A 19,650-nucleotide genomic window follows, 5' to 3' on the forward strand; every position below is an offset into this window, starting at 1 on the left:
TGTGTTTACTACTCACTAGGATGGGTTAAACGCAGAAGTCACATTCTAAGTCTAAGAACAGACAAACACAGAACCTGCGACCTTTGGGTTACAAGCCTGACTCTCTAACCACACTACCCCCCCCATTGGGTTTTGTTTTACCTGCAACAGTAGCTATAGAGTCCTGCTGTTCTGTAGAGACTTGACCGTGTACAGTCTCAGTTAAGACCTTAGTATCCTCATGTTGTAATGCTTCTTCCATAATGCTTTCTTTAACTTCTTTCGTTTCATCAACCTCAGACTCCATCCCTAAAGTGATAAACATATTAGTTTTTTATCTAACATTACTTTATAATACTTATTTCACAAAATATTCATAATAAAACTGTTATGAATACAACAGTCTGATTGTTATTTTGCAGCTAATATTGCTACTAAATTTAGTAAAAAATAAAAAAATTCCTATATACAGTAAAAAAAAAAAAATTTATTCAGACACCATATATAATTTTTTATATTTATTTGGGGTGCAGGACACTACCGTATTTTCCGGACTACAAGTCACACTTTTTTCATAGTTTGGCAGGTACTGAAGCTTATAGTCAGGTGCGACTTGTACATCAAAATTATTTCATATGAACCAAGAAAAACCATTACCACCTACAACTGCGAGAGTCCGCTCTATGCTGCTCCTTTATTTATGTAATTCAATGGATTCAGTGATGCGGAATGATTTCAGGACCTTTTTGAACTTGATTTGGCTTGCCGTGGTAATTTAGCCCAGTGTTTCCCAATCCTGGTCCTCGAGCACCCCCCCCCCCAGAAAGTTTTAGATGCCTCCTTATTTAACAAACCTGAGTTAACTTTAGCCTATTCAGCCTCCCAGGTATGTTCTTGTATGCTATTGTGTAAATAACTGTTTATGTTACGTTAAAATGTACGGACACCTATTCAGCCTGCTGTTCTGTTGTTTAGTTTAACAACTTGCCTTTCCATATTAAATGTCTGTTGGCTTGGATTTTGTGAAATAATTTTCTAAATAAATGCGACGTATAGTCCAGTGCAACTTATATATATGTTTTTTCCTCTTCAAAATGCATTTTTGACTGATGCGACTTATACTTGGGAACAACTTATAGTCCAGAAAATATGGTATAATAAATAGAGGAGAGCAAAATGAAGTAAACTGTGACACATTATACCCAAAAATTCTTCATAGAGCGGACTACCAATAAAATTGATATAAATTTGGAACCCAAAATTCAGACACTTTGACCAGACCATGTTTTGCTTAACTGTTGAACAAACATTAAACTAAAACAGATTGAATCTTTTTAAATAAACAAACATTTGCAGTCCTGATGAGCGATTTATAAATATGCAAATTGAGAAGGAAAAAAAGACCAACTTTCATCAAAATATAACTTGTTCTTCCTCTGAAATTACTTTTTAAATAACATATACATACCTGTCAGATAGGGACGACTTTTGTCAATTTAATTCCTGATAACAATATTTTATCTCTCTGAAATTTGAGAAATTATGCCAGTAAAAATTGGTTGCATCCAACTAACATACCCAACTCCATTGGCACCTCTAAATCAGCCTTCTCATCTACTTGTGTGGATGACACGGACTCAACTGGAACCTCATCTGAGGTTTCTTTGCACAGCACACAGATGCATTTCTCCTCAGGAGACCCTGACAGAGAAGCACAATCACTGTGTACCCATCTGCGTAGGACAAAAACAAAAAACAAATGTGAATTTAAATATGCAAGAAACCGATAAAAGCCAATCTGTCTGTGGAATAATTTGCTTTTTACACTAATGAATATTTAAAGGTCACCTTCATTCCAGCTACTTCATTTAGTGAACTTTATACAGCTCTGCCAGTTCTTTATACCAGGAGAGACCAAGCACAAACTGACCTGTGGCAGATGGCACAGCGATGTTGCAGGAATACAGAGGGCTCTGTAGCTTTACTGCAAACACCGCAGATGGAGGTGCGCCTCCGCTGACAGCCTTCGCATACCATGTAGCTCTCAAACCACTGTTCTGAGCCAGGAAGCTTCAGCCCTCGCACGCCACAGTCGATACAGACACGGCACCGCTAAAACACACATGCAAATGAGGTCAGTCAAACCAATAGAATGAGATTTTACTCACAAACGTCACATTTTACTATTGGCCAAACATCTGCTATGAACTGACATCACAACAACATGCCACAATGGTTTCCCAGGGCTATCATGAGAAGCTTGGATAACACACGTGAGGACAAATTAAACAATGTGATTTCAGCACTTTGGCTGGAAAAAAACAGTGATTTCTCTTGGGAAGTTTTGGGCCGGAGCAAAGAGCCACATGCCTTTTGCTAAGTAAATAAACTGAACAGGTCTGAATTCTGCCATAAATGGTGATATTACACAGATGAAAGGCGTGTTAAAATGAGTCATGGGAATTAGCTTACTTTGCACTTCCACGAATCAGGGGGCACGGAGTCCATCGCTGGCAGTAGACAAAAAGTATGGTAGCCCTTGTCACAAGCATCACAAACCAGCATCTTTGAATCATCCCCTGGTTGCCTGGATACCACAGATAAAGAAACTTTTATCTAAAAAGTCTGTCATGACATCACCTTTTGTTTTTTTTATATTTTTTTGCTACATTTCTCAATGCCACAGCAACATCAAAGGCTATAGGCATTGCAAGAACGAGGAGAAAAAAAATTAAAATTTACAATACACAAACCAAACTTCCACTTAAAATTCACCAAAAAAAAAAACTTAAAAGAGTAAGCATTCAAACATACCTGCAGGTCTGGCACACCTTGCATTCAGGACACTGCCAGCCAGAACGCTGAAGTGGTGAGGCAATGATCTCCAGACAGGCATCGTGATAATGCTGCCCACAGCCTGTACAGTATAGCAGACCCGACAGGTCTCCAGTGGAGTCACACACTGCACATCGTGCCTCCTCTCCAGCTACAAAATCAACAACCATCAGTCATCGAAGCAACCCAAACTATTTACCAATGAGATCAATCTCTTCAGCTACAACTCCGTACCAATTTCTTCAGCTTTGTCTATGTGCTCTGGACAAAGGAGAGCCAGCTGCTTCATGGACTGGAACGATCCACTCGCAGCTGAGCAGGGGAAGTGGTAGAACCGTGAGCAGCCTTCGGCCCGGCACCGGATGGTAGCACCCATCCGCTTACAATAATCACATGGCTGAAACGGAAAAGGATGGATAAAAGGAAGACAGGTTAATTTGTGTGCCATCAAGCAGTATTATTGCTTTGATAAATAAATGGCCTCAGCCTACCCGCTGTATCCCTGAGATGACTGCCTTATCCACATTTATCAGCACCTCACCCTCAGACTGTTCCACTCCCTCTGACCACACAGCACACCAGTGGTGAACCCAACAGCTCCCTGTTTCATATTGAAAAGATTGTTAGTTAACATGCTAAAATTAAATAGTACAAAAGAGTTTAAACAATCCACGTCACAAAATGTATTAACACAGATCAGAATCAACTATATCGTCAATAATACAAAAGCAGCCAACATTTTTTATATTCTTTACAACAGTCATAAACAGGAATGTGCTACATAATTTCAAACACATGGCATCCCTCTCAAATCAGACTTAAACTCTCTTTTTCCACACAACTATGAAGAGATAAGAACTGGAAAAATGGCCGAAACATGACTCAAAACACGAACATCTTTAATGACATCAGTATGATTTAAACGAATTAATTTCTTTGTACCCGTGTCATCAAAGAGTGATGCCAGACAGGTGGATTCAGAGAATCCAATGGAAGACAAGTCATCATTTCCAGCTGCTGGCAGAGAGGAGACAGGGGAATCCAAGCTGGGTCGATCAGAGGAGGGTCCAAAACAACAGAGTTCCCGTTGTCCATGCAGACTACGCTCCACGCAATTACAGAGAGCACAGGCCCTGACAGGCTCACTAAAAATTAAAGACACAGTTAAAAAATATTGACAACTCAGTGATACTTCAGTAAAATTCACTGCAATCGAACGGGCCAAATGAATATTCAAATTAGCTGTGGCTTAACATGTGCCCAGTTGGTCTTTTTAATGAACATAACCATTTCCTCTAACAACAAGCTGTTCAATCGAGCATATCATATATTTTATGCAAAGCAACGTGAACCGCAAATTTTATAGCCCTTACGCTGATAAACTGGAAGTGTCCACAGTAGTGCCCGAGATGTCCTCTGCAACAACAGGTGCACTCAGTTCCCCCTCAACCCGGACGCTCTCCTTTGGAGGGGTCCCATCATCAGCTGTGAGGAACATGGAAGCCGTAAGTTACGATGATGCACATTTGAAAGTGCCCTTTAAAAATCATTCATATGTAACACTGTTCCCTCACAGAGAATGTAAGTAAAGGTCAGATGCAGGATAGGCTTTCTTTAGAGAATGATAATCACTGCCGTGCAAGATTAAATACCATCTCTGCTTTAAATTATTGTAGTTTATATAATTTTATCAAATACCGTACAATCCCCATTTGACATAAATAGATTTGAATATAGCACATACTAAAATAATTGGTTTGCATGCATGCTTAGACACATTACATTTGAATAGCACACTTATAAGCTCTTACAAAACGTAGCAGCTGAAGAAATCCAAAATAACATTCAGATTGAGCTCAGATACTAACCTGCAGTTTCTGAATCATTTTCTTCGCAGTTTGATTTCTGCTCGTCCATTCCTACTCCTGAAGAAGATCTCTATTACAGAGATCTAAAACATATAAACAAAGTCTAGATGTGAAGACAGTGACATCATTCAAACTAAAGCCCACGTGCTTGAATCACCTAAACAGCAGATTTGCTCAGACAAATTCAAGTTTGCAATGGGCACAGCCAAGACACCACCATGTTACTGTACCTGGAATTTTACAAAACACACTAGATTTGCGCGCTTGTGTATACAACACAGACGCTAACTAGCTAACAAGTTTAACCCTCATAAAAGCAAAAAAGGAAAAGTTAGACTAGTTATCAGGTGGTAACATCTCTTTGGATATTGCGTCCTATCAGATCAGCTGCATTTATAAATGTCTAGTCATACAGCGGCAAGTCAGAAACTGCGTAGCAAATGTGCATAATCCTGCAAACTTCACATTACACCACACCTAATTACGCAAACATTATTGCATACAAGAAAAACACAGCAAAAAACAACTGATAAAGACAAACCATGAAGTGGATTCACGTGTTCGGTGCATTCTCGCCGTTTTTGTCAACGCTGATGTTTAAACAATGGTTAGTGGGTTTGTTAAAATTGTCTGTTCCTGCAGCTGCGTCGTTCTGCTAAGCTTACAGTAATGCCTGGACGCGGCTAACACGCTAGCTTTCTGACCGGGGTTAACAAACTCCCTGCAAAATAATCCACTCGCCCATCACCAAAATCGGGCACATACAGACACGTATACCCGATTATTTTACTTAGTAATGACGCGAGGTGAATAAAACTGCATAACTTCGTGCATAACGAATATATTGCGTTACTTTCTTTATGTAAAACGACGCTAAAGGGAGAAACACAAAGAAAATACAACTTCCGTGTAGCGCGCTTCCTGTGAGAGGCATAACGATGCCGGGCTGAAACATGGGAACCAATATTTAGTTCCGCCGGTGATTGGGCGAAACGTTGCGCGTGCACTGATATATATTCAAATAGTGTGCTCAGAAAATAACACCAAGGCGAATGTGGTAAGGTTCTTTAACGTATGTTGTGATATGAAAAGTTTAAATCAATTAGGTCATGAGTAACCATGACATGAGCTAAATATCACCTCGTACTATTATCCGTTCATAAGGAAATACAGTTCAGTTAAAGATTGCATAATGTGCAAAAATGAAACGGACTGAAATACAACGTCCTGTCCTTGTCAGGGCCCATGCACCCACATTTCTTGATTAACATGTCTGTTTCCTCTCACAAGTAGACCGTTAAAAGCAGTAACGTTTATATGTGATATTCTGTTGTTACGGAGTCAGCAGGTTGTTGTATTTTTTTATGATTGATATTGAAATAGTTTCCTCTTAAGTATGTGAACATAATTTTTCAAATTTCAGATTAAGCCCATTTAAGAAGGCTGGATACTCATTTATAACTTTACTAAAGTTAACACAAGTTCTGACCTTAGGTCAGTACTCAGCTATAGCTATAGATGACCTTTGTGCGAATATATTTAGATAAGATATAATAATATTAATAGTTTTTTTGTATGAACTCGTTAACCACAAATAATTATGACTTAAAATGTTACAAAAGATATAAAACACTATATATGCATTGTGATATCCATCCAGGTAACGTTTTATGCTAGCAGAAAACCAAAATCCAGCTTTTCCCATACTCGACTATACTAAATGAAAAGTTGTAGGGATAGATAAGTATTCAAACTTTTCCCTTCATTCATTTCCAATTTTTTCTTTTTTTTGGAAGATCATCACTTTAGGAGCCGGGTATGGCTAAATAACAAACGCTGCACACACATTGCTTCCCTTTTTCAACTTTCAAGTGCGTAGCTAATTCCACAATATGGGACACTGCTGCCAATTGCACAACTGTTTCATTTTTGCTACCTAAATTAAATGAACCATGCAATGACAGTATTATTTAACACACCACACTGACCATCTCTGACCCTTAAAATAAAATGTCAAGCCAAATCCTTTCAGACTAATTTGTTGACAGGTTTCCCAAGCGGTTTAAGTACCAACACGCTAACTTGACAACATTCGCACATGCTTAGATGGCACACTAAATTTGTTAGGTAAACTTTATATATATATTATAGCACTCTCAGCTGTTTTATATTAATTAAAGGCAACATATTTCAAAGTAACCACGTATTCCTTGTCATTTAATACATGCTAATAGGCTACAATCATCAAGGGAGACATGACACCTCAACGATACATACAAACTGCAAACATGGCTGTGGATTGAGATGTTATGCAAAGCACCCATTTTAATCCATTTTTACGAACAGTCGCACTTTTTCAGAAAACGTTCAGTTTCACATCTGCTCTGCTAATCCAGATTGCTAGCCAGCAGATACTTTCACACACCATAATGCTGTTGCTCTTCCCAAACATACTCGTTGAACGACTCGCACAACACATAAAGTAACACACGACAACACAAAAGGAAATAGTACGCAGCAGTAACAAGTATGCGATCTAACGTATAGTTTTTGTGGTTTTCACAGTATAAAACGTCTTCATGACGGATGGTTCGTGGACTGGGGCTAAAAATATGGCTCACCCATTTACCAAGGACATAAACACACATGCATCACACGAAACTAAAACAACACAACAAGCAAGGATAAAAGTAAATCAGAACAAAAGTTAACACTATAACACAATGTTAGTAAAACGCGTAACTAGTTCTTGTGTTTTTAACCTTGCGTATCTAAAACGCAATGGTACGTAGGAAGCTAGCAGCAGATTCATTTCGGCCGACAGATTCGCACTTACTAATGGACGTAGAAGGGGGCCGACTATTGCTATAGGTAATACAATTCTGTAAGTATATTTAAAAAATGATAATAATACTTTTGACACTCACCTACAATGCGCTGCTAACGTCCTTGTACATGATCGGAACAATCCTCCGGATAATAATCGCTGGGGTCCGTTTCATTTCATTAAGCTAGCTTTGGCTAGGCAGGGTTTACTAGTTTGTTGTTGATGGGGGAAGTGCTGTCTAGCGAGCAAACGTTTGCTAAACTACCTGAATCGTGGCTGGCCGATACTAATAAATCAAATGAGTTTATGAGGGATTCTCGTGCTTGCTTCTAACATCCAGACTTTGGTTAACCCACGGCCAAATGTTTAACATAAGAAATGCAGCAAGCTTGTTTAACAAACTTGTTTCATGTAACAGTTTGAAGGATAAGCTGCACCAGCTTTCTGAGGGCAAAGCTGCAGGTTCAACTGTAAATGTTACACCGACGCTTAGTCCAACGGCGACCCCTACTTTTGAGAGGAAAAACTAATTTAGGGTGCATAGAACTCTTGGTCATGTTTAGGAGGCAGTAAGGGGATATTTCTGTCAGTTTTTTTCTGAATTTACCTCTGAACCACCTGTATGTATGACTTAAATGCTGGAGAGGTGTAATGGTTTGTAAAGGTTGGGGGTATTTTTGTCCTCGTCCTATCTGTCTATCTATTATTACGCAATGATAGATTTAAAAAGTTGCATATTCAATTGAACCCATGGTGGAAGTGCATTAACCACCCATTTTGAAATAAATGCGTGTATTTTTTTAAAGGGGACATTTCACAAGACTTTTTAAGATGTTGAATAAATCTTTGGAGTCCCCCAGAGTACATATGTAAAGTTGTAGCTCAAAATATCATATAGATGATTTATTATAGCATGTTAAAATTGTCAATTTGTAGGTGTGTGCAAAAATGTGCCGTTTTGGGTGTGTCCTTTAAAATGCAAATGAGCTGATCTCAGCACTAAATGACAGTGGCGTGGTTGGATAGTGCAGATTAAGGGGCGGTATTATCTCCTTCTGACATCACCAGGGGAGCCAAATTTCAATGACCTATTTTTTCACATGCTTGCAGAGAATGGTTTACCAAAACTAAGTTACTGGGTTGATCTTATTCACATTTTCTAGGTTGATAAAAGCACTGGGGACCCAATTGTAGCACTCCAATTTTTATGGTATGTCCCCTTTAAAGGGACTGGCTACTGTCCCAGTAACAGCTTTTGTATCTTCTGAAAGTGTACAGAATGTATGTATTGGTCTAAGCAGTAAGCAGATGTATATTTGTTTTTGAGCTGACACATTAAGTCTTTTTAAACACCACAGTGGTTTAATTCGAGTCAGGAGGAGTAAAAATCACACTCGGCACACCCTAAAAAAATGACAGACATCTTATAATAGAGAGCACATGCCCAGATATGAAAATTTTGCAGTTTCATAAACATTTATCATAGTGCAGTTTAACTTAACCATACAAAATTTGATATTTGCACATGCAGTGACTTTTACCCAAATACAGTACTGATCACTTGATAGGACAGTGATTTTTTTCCTGGATAGTTTATGATCATACTACCCCATTGTCAAAATGAATAACTCCTGGCTGCAGCTTTCGCCAGGATTAGTTTGAACCGAAAAGGTTTCGAGGGTGCCTTACTAGGCTTATCTTTTAAATCTGATTGGTTCACCAAAGGTAATAGTTGGGTGGGCCTACGTAACATTCTTTGTCATTGGTCTGATCCAGATGGATGTTCAGAACATCTCTTTAGTGGGGGTGCGTGCCCATCTGCCCTGCATGTTCAAGATAATCCTCTTGCATACCTTCAAAGCTGTGAAAAATAGACAGGAAAGCATGATCAAAAACCAACCCTGCATCATTTACATCTTAAAAGTATCATTTTAGTTTCAGAATACCAAATTGCCAGATTGTAATGGAATGTTGTTGCAACTGAATAAAATTTTAAAGCATTTTATTAAATAAGGTTTTAAGTAACATACGTTGGGGCGGTTTCCCAGACAGGGTTTAGATTAAGCCAGGGCTAGTCCTCATATTATATAAGGACATTTAAGTTGTTTTAAAAACAGTGGCACTGATATATTTAAAGATATGTGAGTGCAAGCTGTTTTCAGTTCAGACCGTTCAAGCATGCATTTTAGTCTGGGACTAAGCTTAAGCCCTGTCCGGGAAATTTCCCATTCATGTATATTTATGTAGGCCCTAAGGCCTGTACACATTGCACAACTTATGTGATTTTATATTTGTTTATTTCTGTGTGTACAGTTTCAGCAGCAACAACATAAACAAACGCAACTTCTGGTAGACTTCCGCATAGAATCATTAACAAGAAAAGTCTTTTCTAAGTATTTTATTTTTATAACAAGCTAAACAAATGACAAGTAAATTACCTTCGTTCATATATCACAGGTAACGCATATCAACTACAGTGAGCTAACGTGTCATGTATAAGATAGGTACATGTTAGGTCCTTAAATTCTTGCTTGGCTGCCAAACTTCTCTGCACAGCAGTGATTCATGCTCACAATCTCCCCTCGTCTTTAGGAAACCAAAACTTTTGATTTTCATCAAGGTATTTGTTTCCGAGATCAGTTTAGCCACTGTAAAAAAAGCATTTTTGTCAAACCAACATAGATTTTTATGTTACTTTAACTTAAATTAAGTTAAACAATTTCAACTTTTTATAAGTTTTGTTTTGTTTGCTGACGACACCAATGTTTACTGTTCAGGTCAAAATCTGGAATCTGGAGTTGGTAATGGTAGTGGAAAGTGAACTGTACAAATTAAAGAGCTGGTTTGACTCAAATAAATTATCTTTTAATTTATCTAAAACTAAATTCATGGGATTTGATAATAAATTGATAGAAAATGTCATTGAAATTTAAATGGACAATAATATGGCAAAGGATTCCTACAAGAGGGAAGTAGAGGGTCACTTGACTGATAACAACCCACGACAGATGTGGAGGGGCATCCAGGCCCTAACCAACTACAACGGCCGCCCCCCTCCTACATCCTCCAGCAGTAGCACCCTGGCGGAGGAACTAAACAGTTTCTTTGCCCGGTTTGACACAACTACTACACATCTGCAGTCATCGCCCCCCCCACAGCTTTAGCACTCCACCTATCTCTCTCCAGGAGCATGAGGTGAGGAAGAACCTGAGGGGAGTTAACCCTAGGAAAGCCGCCGGTCCTGATGGCATACCAGGAGCAGTAGTTAAAGCATGTGCAGACCAGCTGGCAGGAATCCTCACCAAACTTTTCAATCTCTCATTGACACATGCCACCGTTCCCACATGTCTGAAGGCTTCTACCATCATTCCCATTCCTAAAAAATCTGTTATAGACACCCTGAATGACTATAGACCGATCGCTCTGACGTCTGTAATCATGAAGTGTCTGGAGCGATCGGTCTCCCAGCATATCAGGGACTGCCTTCCCCCCTCCTTCGACCCTTACCAGTTTGCCTACCGAGCAAACAGGTCCACTGAGGATGCCATTGCCCTTACACTCAATACAGCGCTGAGCCACCTGGAAAACAAAAATAGTTACGTGAGGATGCTCTTCGTGGACTATAGCTCAGCTTTTAACACAATTATTCCGGATATTTTGTACAGTAAACTGATAGAGTTACAGATCCCCCTACCAACCTGTAATTGGATTAAAAACTTTTTAACGAGTCGCCCACAAACTGTGAGACTCGGTCCACATTACTCTTCCATACTCACACTTAGCACTGGATCTCCCCAAGGCTGCGTTTTGAGCCCACTGTTGTATGCACTGTACACTTACGACTGTTCTCCAACTCACCCTACCAACCACATTATAAAATACGCAGATGACACCACAGTAGTCAGTAGTGGGATGTATCCTCAATGAGGACGAAACGGCGTACAGGGCAGACGTGAGGGTTTTGGCGCGCTGGTGCTCAGAAAATAACCTGAACTTGAATATCTGCAAAACAAAAGAACTAATATTGGATTTCAGGAAGTACAGACAGGACTACACCCCCCTCCTTATAAATGGAGATAGGGTGGAAATTGTCACTACCTTTAAATTTCTGGGCACCCACATCTCTGCGGATTTCTCCTGGACCATTAACATCAGGGCCCTGGTTAAGAAGGCCCAGCAGCGGCTCTACTTTTTACGTGTCCTCAGGAAGAACAATCTGGACATGAAGCTGCTGCTGGCCTTCTATCACTCCTCTGTAGTAAGTGTTTTTACACATTGTTTAAGTGTATGGTACACAGGCTCTACAGCTGAGGACAGAAAGGCAGTGCAGAGGGTGATTAACACTGCACAGAGGATCATCGGCTGCCCTCTGCCCAGCCTGGAACACATCTCAACATCTTATTGCCTTAGGAGAACCAAAGCTATCACCAGAGACCCCTCACACCCTGCCTACCCCCTGTTTGATCTGCTACCCTCAGGAAGACGCTACAGGTCTATTAAGTCACACACAAAAAGGATGAGAGACAGCTTTTTCCCTTGGGCCATACGAACTGCAAATACCCATGGTTTTATACATACATAAGTCTTTTACCTGCTAAATCTTTTTTTTACCGCCTTGAAAAAGCAGACAATCAGCATACTGCTTAAATTGCACTTTAATAATTTATGGACAGTCTGAAGATTTTATTAGATTTTATATATTTTTTATGTTGCATATATTTATTATTATTTTTTTTATTTTTTTTATTAGAATGAGGAAAAACGGTTTTCTTTTAGTCCTTTTATGTTGTTGTTTGTCTGAAAATGTATGTTATTTCTTGTTGTGGGTGAGGGAGCACCCTAAATTTTCGTTGCACTTTTAGTGCAATGACAATAAAGGCTATTCTATTCTATTCTATTCTATGTTAGAAAGAGTTAATTATATTAAGTTTTTAAGAGTGATTATAGATCACAAAAAAAGGCATGGACATATCATATACAAAATGTTCAAAAGAAATTATCAAAAATAATTGCAATTTTATATTAATTGTAATATATTTTGAATAAAAGTGCATTTATATATATATATATATATATATTGTACAGTTCGCTCATCACTCCATATTTAACATATGGAATAGAAATCTGGGGATATACATATAAAGCTAGAACTATCAGAATAATTACACATTCTCCATATAATACTCCAACGTATCCTTTGTTTATCCAGTTGAAAACATTACAATTCTACGATTTGGTAGATTTGTATATAGCTAAATAATTTTTTACAGTGTAGCCAGACCAATAAATAAATACAGATCAGAAGTTACCTTTGGTTCAGGCACGTGCATCTGAGAAAACCGTCTATAGGACAAGAGATGGGCCCATTCTATATATTATCAATGTCAATTGAAAAATAACTTTAGGTGCAGGTTGGTCTTGAATAATACCACAACCGTAATTTATTAGTTTATTTTTTTAGGAAGCTGTTCTTTAAAACCAATGGATTTTGTAAATTAGGCCAAGCACATCAGAGGAGATGGTGGTGTAATCTTTGGTGTCCACAAGGGGGCGTAAAACACTTGGTAAAAGCCAGACTGTTAAAGGAATAGTTTCCCCAAATATGACAATTCTCTCATAATTTACTTACCCACTTAATTTGCGTTATTAAATGACTTCATATTTTTTTGTTATTGAACACAAACAAATAATTTAATATTAAAATGCCTACCTATATAAATCTTAGATGACAGGTTCAGAATTTTCATTTTTGGGGGAAATATTAATTTAATTCCTTCAAATTCAGTACACTGTAAAAAGTAAAAAGTTGGATCAACTAGGTAACTTCTAGAAAATGTAAGTGTCTCAACTTAAATTTTTTCACTTAAAGTATTTTTCACTTAAACATACAAGTAAAAAAATATATATTTTTATTTTACCATTTGATGTCATTTTTTAAGTTGATCCAACTTTTCACTGTTTACGGTGTACACTAAATTTGGTTAAACACAATGTCAACAAAATGTTTGGTTGGACAAAACAGTTATAGTTTATCCTAAAAGGTTAATACAGGACATGCATGTTATATGGTGATCTGTTATTAATTGATGTTTTAACAAACTGATATTGTACTGGTTATTCAGTACAACTTAAATGTGATTGTGTGAATAAAATCCAAGCAGATGAGGTTTTATTTAGCAACATAATTCACTACAAGAATATCCAGTGAAAATGACAATATAAAAAGTTATCAGTGTCTGCCGGTATAACAAAGAATCTCAGGCTATAACCAGAACTACATGGACGTACAGTTTAACATCAAATATATATTATAAATCCAAAAGTATAAAAATAAATATTTTTTACTCATCTAAATATTTTCTTTAAAAACAAACTATAGATGTACAGGTTTACATTCGAAATTTTCAAATTGTCCACATAGAGATAATTCAAATATAAACCATATCTAAAAAAAAAATATGATTTTTAAGTTCCACAAGAATATTTCCAAAGTATACATATTTGAAACAAAAATCACATATATAAATGAGTAAAACAACTAAACTTTTTTATATTTATTGAGTAGTAGTAGTATTCCAAACAGTGTCTATTGCATTTCCATTTTTGGTCAGTAGTTTTAAAAATGTTATTATTTTCAGAGATAATGTCAGGCACAGCTGGTATTAAGTCCACATATTCTGCATCTTACAATCAGACGATCTGTAAAACATCTGAGGATCAAGAAATATTTGTCCCAATGTGTGCAAAAATCTTGCATACCAGTAAACCTCCTTTTTAGGGCCATCGGCCCAATCACAGTGTTGTACAAAACCGTGTTCATTTTCAATTCCAGCTGTGGCATCTTGGAATTTGCTGCATGTGCTGGGAGTTGTGCGTGATTTGTGTATCATATCAGTGAGAAAGGTCTGATCTGAAGAACAGTTTTTGAAGGCATTATTTTTAAATATAATCAAGTCTTCATCCATCTCTGTTTGGAGAAAGCCAAACAAGAAGTGGAAAGGCCAAAATGCCCAGTGTGCAAGTATGTGATCCTTAACAGAGGCGTAGTTGGAAGCCAGCACACCATCCACGAATAAGTTTCCATGTTCTGTTAAAGGGGCATAAATCCCTATCTTCTCCTCCAGCGAAACAGAGACCACCATGGATGGCCGAATTCCTCTATCCTCCGCAGTAGTAAGTATATAGTCTCCAATCCTAACTCTTTTTGCAAAAATAGCTTGATAATCATGGTAGTGCCGTTTGAGACTGGAAGCCACAAAAATGAGATGATTGGGAGTTATTGATAGTTGTTTTCCATTTTCTGTTCCAAAAATAAGGAAGGTGGATTTGCTCTCTACATCCCGATGTAGAAAGAGAAGAACCCGGCTGAGAACAACATCACCTGACCCGGACAAGGAAAGCACCCGGTCTCCAGGCCGCAGACATGACATGGGCTTTTGCACTCCCTTAGCCATTGTCACAAGTCCTGATCCTGAAAAGCAGCCCCCTTTCTCCACTGCTACAGAGTGATCTGGAAAAAACAGAAGTGGAATTGGTTAATAAATATTATATTTAGCAATACAAAGACGAGGAAAGGCATACACTTGTTAGGAAGAGTGTACAAGCTTACCAGCTTTGACAGAGCAGTGGATGTGATATTTGGATTCATAGTGCACCCAGTCAAATCCAGCCTCGACTGCCAACTGTGCAAGAAGGCCATATTTTTTAGTGTCCCGATCTGAGGTGGTGATGTCAACGGCTCGGCCCTCATAATGTAAAGAACCGGGAGGGTGGTGGCCATCTTCGTCCCAGGCCTCTGTCACTCTCAGTCGAACCCCAGGCCACTGGTTCATTACCGCTATTGCTAGTTTATTTAGGCAGTCCTTGCAGCGCTGTAAAGCAGGACGAGTGTGAGTTAATAGCAATTGCAAATACAGAGAAACATTAAAATTCATTTAAGATATTAATTTACAGTGGCGGCTCGTGACTGCTCATCCGAGGGGCGCTAATTCAAAATAAGTGTACGGAGTGTCATGTGTGTGGTTCCCTTTTCCAAAATATGTGTTCTGCGCGTCGAGAGATCCTGTGTGCATTACGTGTTTTGTTAAAATAAGTGCCTGTTGCATACGCGCCAAAACCGTTTATGATAAAAAGAGATGCAAGACACTCCCTTAACAGTAAACTCTGATTACTCATAAGATTATGCGAGTATCTGGCAAATGCCAGCGTCATAAACCCTTTAAACGCATCTGCAGCAGGTACTTATTTTAACAAAACACGTGATGCACACAGGATCTCTCAAAGCGCAGAACACATATTTTGAAAAAGAACCACACACATGACCGGCTACATACATGTTGTGACCAACTTTGATTGGAGCGCCCTCGATAAAAGAAGTCACCGCCGCCACTGTTCATTTAACTGACACATTTTTATAGATATTATTGACAACTTATAAGTTATTTATAAGGAAAACATACCAACAAAACGTGCCATTCTGCAAAACCAACGTCATAGGATTGTATTTCAGAAAACAGCAACTGATAAAATGTCTTAAATGCACTGTAAGTGCGTAACAATTGTGTTTTCACAATTCATTGGCAAAATTTGGCACTGCATGCACACATCAGCAAATTTCTGTCCAGAATATTCTGTTCTGCTAAAGGCCATAACCACCCCCCCAACATCTAACAATAAGAACAAAGCTACTTTAACTCATTTCCAGCATTCTTTGAACACTTCAGCTCTGTCAAGGTCAATTCGTTTTTCTCTTCACACGATGGGAACGTTTTCACAGAATCCTCTGAATGGCACCAGTGTCAGACTTTTGCATTTAGCCTTTTAATCCACGGATTCTCCAACATCATCAAGGTTTGATTCTATACATGTAAAAGTGAATCTATGCAGAAGTAGTATTTTTTTATGTAAACAGTACTTTTTCTAACCTACGGTCAAGTACTGAAGCACGAAAGTATTGAGAGGGTATGGGAAAAAGGCAGAGAGCAAGGCAAGGTCGAGAAGCAAAGAAGAGAGAGAAGAAAGCAAGAACCAGTCTGAGCGAGAGGGCAGACGGATGGAATGTTTAGACGTGTACATGGGAATGTGACAGCAAGAGTGAGAAATCAAGAGGGGAAGAAAACAAAACGGGGAGATTTTTCTCGCAATACTGCTGGACAGAGGCGTTGCATTGTCATTACTACAATAGAGTCTTTTCCGATGATGCCATTACTTCAACAAGCCGGAATTCTGCACAGGCGACCCCGCAAAGGCTTGCAATGATACACAAAGGATAGCTTTCAGAGTTGGGCAATGAGAGGGCACATGCATACGTACACCAACTCTAAGCACTTTCGTAAGGGTGTGCTCACAGATCCAAATCTATAATAATACTTATTATCAGTGATATCAAACTTAATATCTCAAAAACTTGTGGCTTGGATCAGTGCATCCCAAACAAATTTTAGTAACATTATCTTGTGGATATATTTAGTGTCTGCCTTAATTTATTTGTAAGGTGCCAGGCTAAGGAAGTAAAGGTGTAGTGACCATTTAATAGCTCACTAAGGACTATAGTTAAAGATTAAACGTGTGGCACCCAGACCCAGTCTTTCAGGTGTTTACATTGAGGAGTAAACACACAAAATTGCCTAGGAAACATGGCAACATAGCTAAACACTCTATAAACATCACGGCAATGCACTAAAATCCCAATCCAAATATCAGTGGCCTTTCCACCTGGACCCACAGTAGTGGCAGATGCACAAATAGCCAAATTACAGGAATATGCACTGTACTATTTTTCAAGAACTGTTTAACTGTGCATGAAGTATGTCATGGATGACTGAAAGTGTTGAAAGGACCGCCAGATATCTGTGAAAACTTGAAACAAATATTGTAGATTGCATAATATAGTGTCCTTTCTATTAACCATTAGCCAATGAATGTATTTTTTGTAATACTTTACAACAAGGTTACATTTATTACCATTAGTTAATGCGTTAGCTACAATAAAATATGTTTACAGCATACCAACACATGTTAATTCTAATGTTTTGATTCTGAAAAATAACATGAACTAAGATGAATAATTGCTTCAGAGATATTATTTATTGTTAATTCTTTAACTAATGGCCTAATAAATAATATTAACAAATGCGACTTTACTGTAAAGTAATACTGTATGTCCTTTACCTTGGTCATGAACCTGTCGGCTTTGGTGTGTTCCTCGTCTTTGAAGTCAATGTCAGTGTTGTAGTTGCACACCAGTTCATTGAAGCGCTCCGAGTTGCGCGTGATCCTGCTCTCCGCTCTTCCGCTCGCTCCCAGGTTGTTCTCAGAAACACCGGGCACGTATTGCTTATAAGACATCGGAGTCAACTTGCGCTGTCTGGGGCGACCGCCGTAACCCGGGCCCGGCCCGCATCCCTGAACCACCAGCCATGAATAAATACACGCAGTCAGCAGGCCGAGCCGTGCCCGTCCTAACCACGGAGCCAACGTCATTGACGCGCGTGAATATGCGTGTCAGCGGATCAGCGAGCCGCAAAGCGTGCAGCGCGAGCGACTCTCCCAGCACCTCGTGGCATTTCATTAACACACTTGACTTTTTCCATGTCCGTACGACGATCTTGTATTAAAACGGGCCCTTCTGGGGACTGGGCTCGTAAATAATTGACTCAAGTGGAATGGATTAAACTGACATAATGTTTAACATCACATGCCCTCATAAACGTCGCTTAGGAACACAATGATTAAAAAAAATGACTAAAACGTTATCTGAATAACGTTGACTTTAAAAACGCTGTCCAGATCAAATACAAAAATAGGCTATTTGTAATACCTCACAAATGTGACAAAGTTAACAAAGTTGGTACTCCATTTATAGCTGTCATTTGGTGACGGCATTCCAAGCAGAGATTGCTCGCATCCTCGTTATCCTTCGTTGGCATAGCAACAGGTGCTTCATCCCATCATCCTACCCCACCTTGGACAGCTCCCCGCAAAACACCGTTGTCTGAAATAACCTTTAAAGCGCGTTTCTCTATGTGGCTTCCCTGAAAATCGCGCTCAAACATAATTTAGTGTCCGAGTCGTCGGATCCAACGTGTGTTTGTTCCCGTCACGACCCCCCGAGCGCCTTTAACCGCTGCGCTCGGACCATTCAGTTTTTGTGACCGGACAGAGATCGCCCTCCCTTCCTGCGCGCGCTCCAAGGACAGCAGCGCACACGCCTCCTCGCGCTCAACCTCGCGCGCGTTTCCAGTCATATGAAGATTACAATGTATTACAAAGAGGTTTATTTTTGTGAGTTAATTTCTGGACGCATTCTTTAAAGTCTTACTGGAAGAAAGTTACTGAACATGTTCACGGTTGCTGCCCATGCAAGAAAAAATATTTTAACACGCGTTTATTGGTTTTAAACAAAATGCTGCAGTGTGCACACAGTGTCTTCTTTAAATGGCAAGTTCAGATCAATTTAAAGAAAGAAAACTATTTTAAAACTATTTGGACAAATTGTAACAAAAATATTTTTTATTAAAATAAATTATTTGCTTAGTAAAAAGTAAAAATAACGTGAGATTTATGGAAAATATTTTTGTATGTCAGTATGTTTAAACTGTGTTTATTGATTTACATAACAGCTATTTTAAGAAATATAATACAACTTCAATTATACTGCAAATATTCTCAATAAATATTTAGTTATACGTTGCTGTAACTTTTACAAATTAAAATAAATAAACTTTTTTTTAAAATGATATAATTATGTTTTGATGAGCTGTGTGCAAAAATGTGGTAGCATTGCTTTTTTCCCCAATGTGTGTGTATTTTTTTTATTCACACCTTATCTGTTTCCGAGATACAGCTATGACAACTTACACGGTTTTACTTGGAAATAGGGTTTAAACGGTCTATTTAAACTCTCAGTTTAGGTCTCTGTATCTAGATGCAGGTGAGGGTCACTGACATGAATCTAGTCTTCACTGACAGCTTCCTGCTGAGAAACATTACAGTTATTTGCTGAATTTCTATGATTAATTCATTTCTGTCTCTTTGTTTTTCTCCTGGAGCAGAAGACACCGGCTGACACATGGCCCCTGTGCAGAGAAGACCCCTGAGCTGTCAACACCCATGTTTTATCAACCACATAATTTTAAACCA

At 38.6% G+C, this 19,650-nt stretch overlaps 2 protein-coding genes across 2 annotated transcripts in view; both read right to left on the bottom strand.

The window, feature by feature from the left end:
* Nucleotides 1-8,046, bottom strand: part of kmt2d (lysine (K)-specific methyltransferase 2D) — a 31,215-nt gene extending 23,169 nt beyond the window's left edge. Inside the window, exons 1-11 of the mRNA XM_065285622.2 lie at nt 7,610-8,046; nt 4,683-4,765; nt 4,188-4,299; nt 3,757-3,959; nt 3,306-3,415; nt 3,049-3,211; nt 2,794-2,965; nt 2,452-2,566; nt 1,910-2,091; nt 1,558-1,712; nt 142-288 (exon numbers count right to left, since the gene is read on the bottom strand). Of these exons, the coding sequence (XP_065141694.1) occupies nt 142-288; nt 1,558-1,712; nt 1,910-2,091; nt 2,452-2,566; nt 2,794-2,965; nt 3,049-3,211; nt 3,306-3,415; nt 3,757-3,959; nt 4,188-4,299; nt 4,683-4,731 (1,408 nt within the window). The 5' untranslated portion in view covers nt 4,732-4,765; nt 7,610-8,046. The remainder of the gene's footprint in view (nt 1-141; nt 289-1,557; nt 1,713-1,909; nt 2,092-2,451; nt 2,567-2,793; nt 2,966-3,048; nt 3,212-3,305; nt 3,416-3,756; nt 3,960-4,187; nt 4,300-4,682; nt 4,766-7,609) is intronic.
* A 5,555-nt stretch (nt 8,047-13,601) lies between these two features.
* dhh (desert hedgehog signaling molecule) lies at nt 13,602-18,646 on the bottom strand. Its single transcript, XM_065285629.2, has 3 exons — nt 17,680-18,646; nt 15,119-15,380; nt 13,602-15,019 (listed from the first exon to the last, which is right to left on the bottom strand). The coding sequence occupies exons 1-3, from the start codon at nt 17,989-17,991 to the stop codon at nt 14,172-14,174; spliced, it is 1,422 nt and encodes a 473-aa protein (XP_065141701.1). The 5' UTR covers nt 17,992-18,646; the 3' UTR covers nt 13,602-14,171.
* Nucleotides 18,647-19,650: the final 1,004 nt, after the last annotated feature.

The sequence above is a fragment of the Paramisgurnus dabryanus genome, chromosome 21 (genome assembly GCF_030506205.2).
Source record: "Paramisgurnus dabryanus chromosome 21, PD_genome_1.1, whole genome shotgun sequence".
In the NCBI taxonomy this organism is placed as follows: domain Eukaryota; kingdom Metazoa; phylum Chordata; class Actinopteri; order Cypriniformes; family Cobitidae; genus Paramisgurnus; species Paramisgurnus dabryanus.

What these genes read in the sequence shown, in the direction of transcription:
- dhh (XM_065285629.2), bottom strand. Translation starts at nt 17,991, where the DNA reads ATGACGTTGGCTCCGTGGTTAGGACGGGCACGGCTCGGCCTGCTGACT. An exon ending in CCGACAGGTTCATGACCAAG is followed by an intron (nt 15,381 to 17,679) that starts GTAAAGGACATA and finishes CCTGCTTTACAG; the next exon opens with CGCTGCAAGGACTGCCTAAA. An exon ending in CCACTGCTCTGTCAAAGCTG is followed by an intron (nt 15,020 to 15,118) that starts GTAAGCTTGTAC and finishes TGTTTTTTCCAG; the next exon opens with ATCACTCTGTAGCAGTGGAG.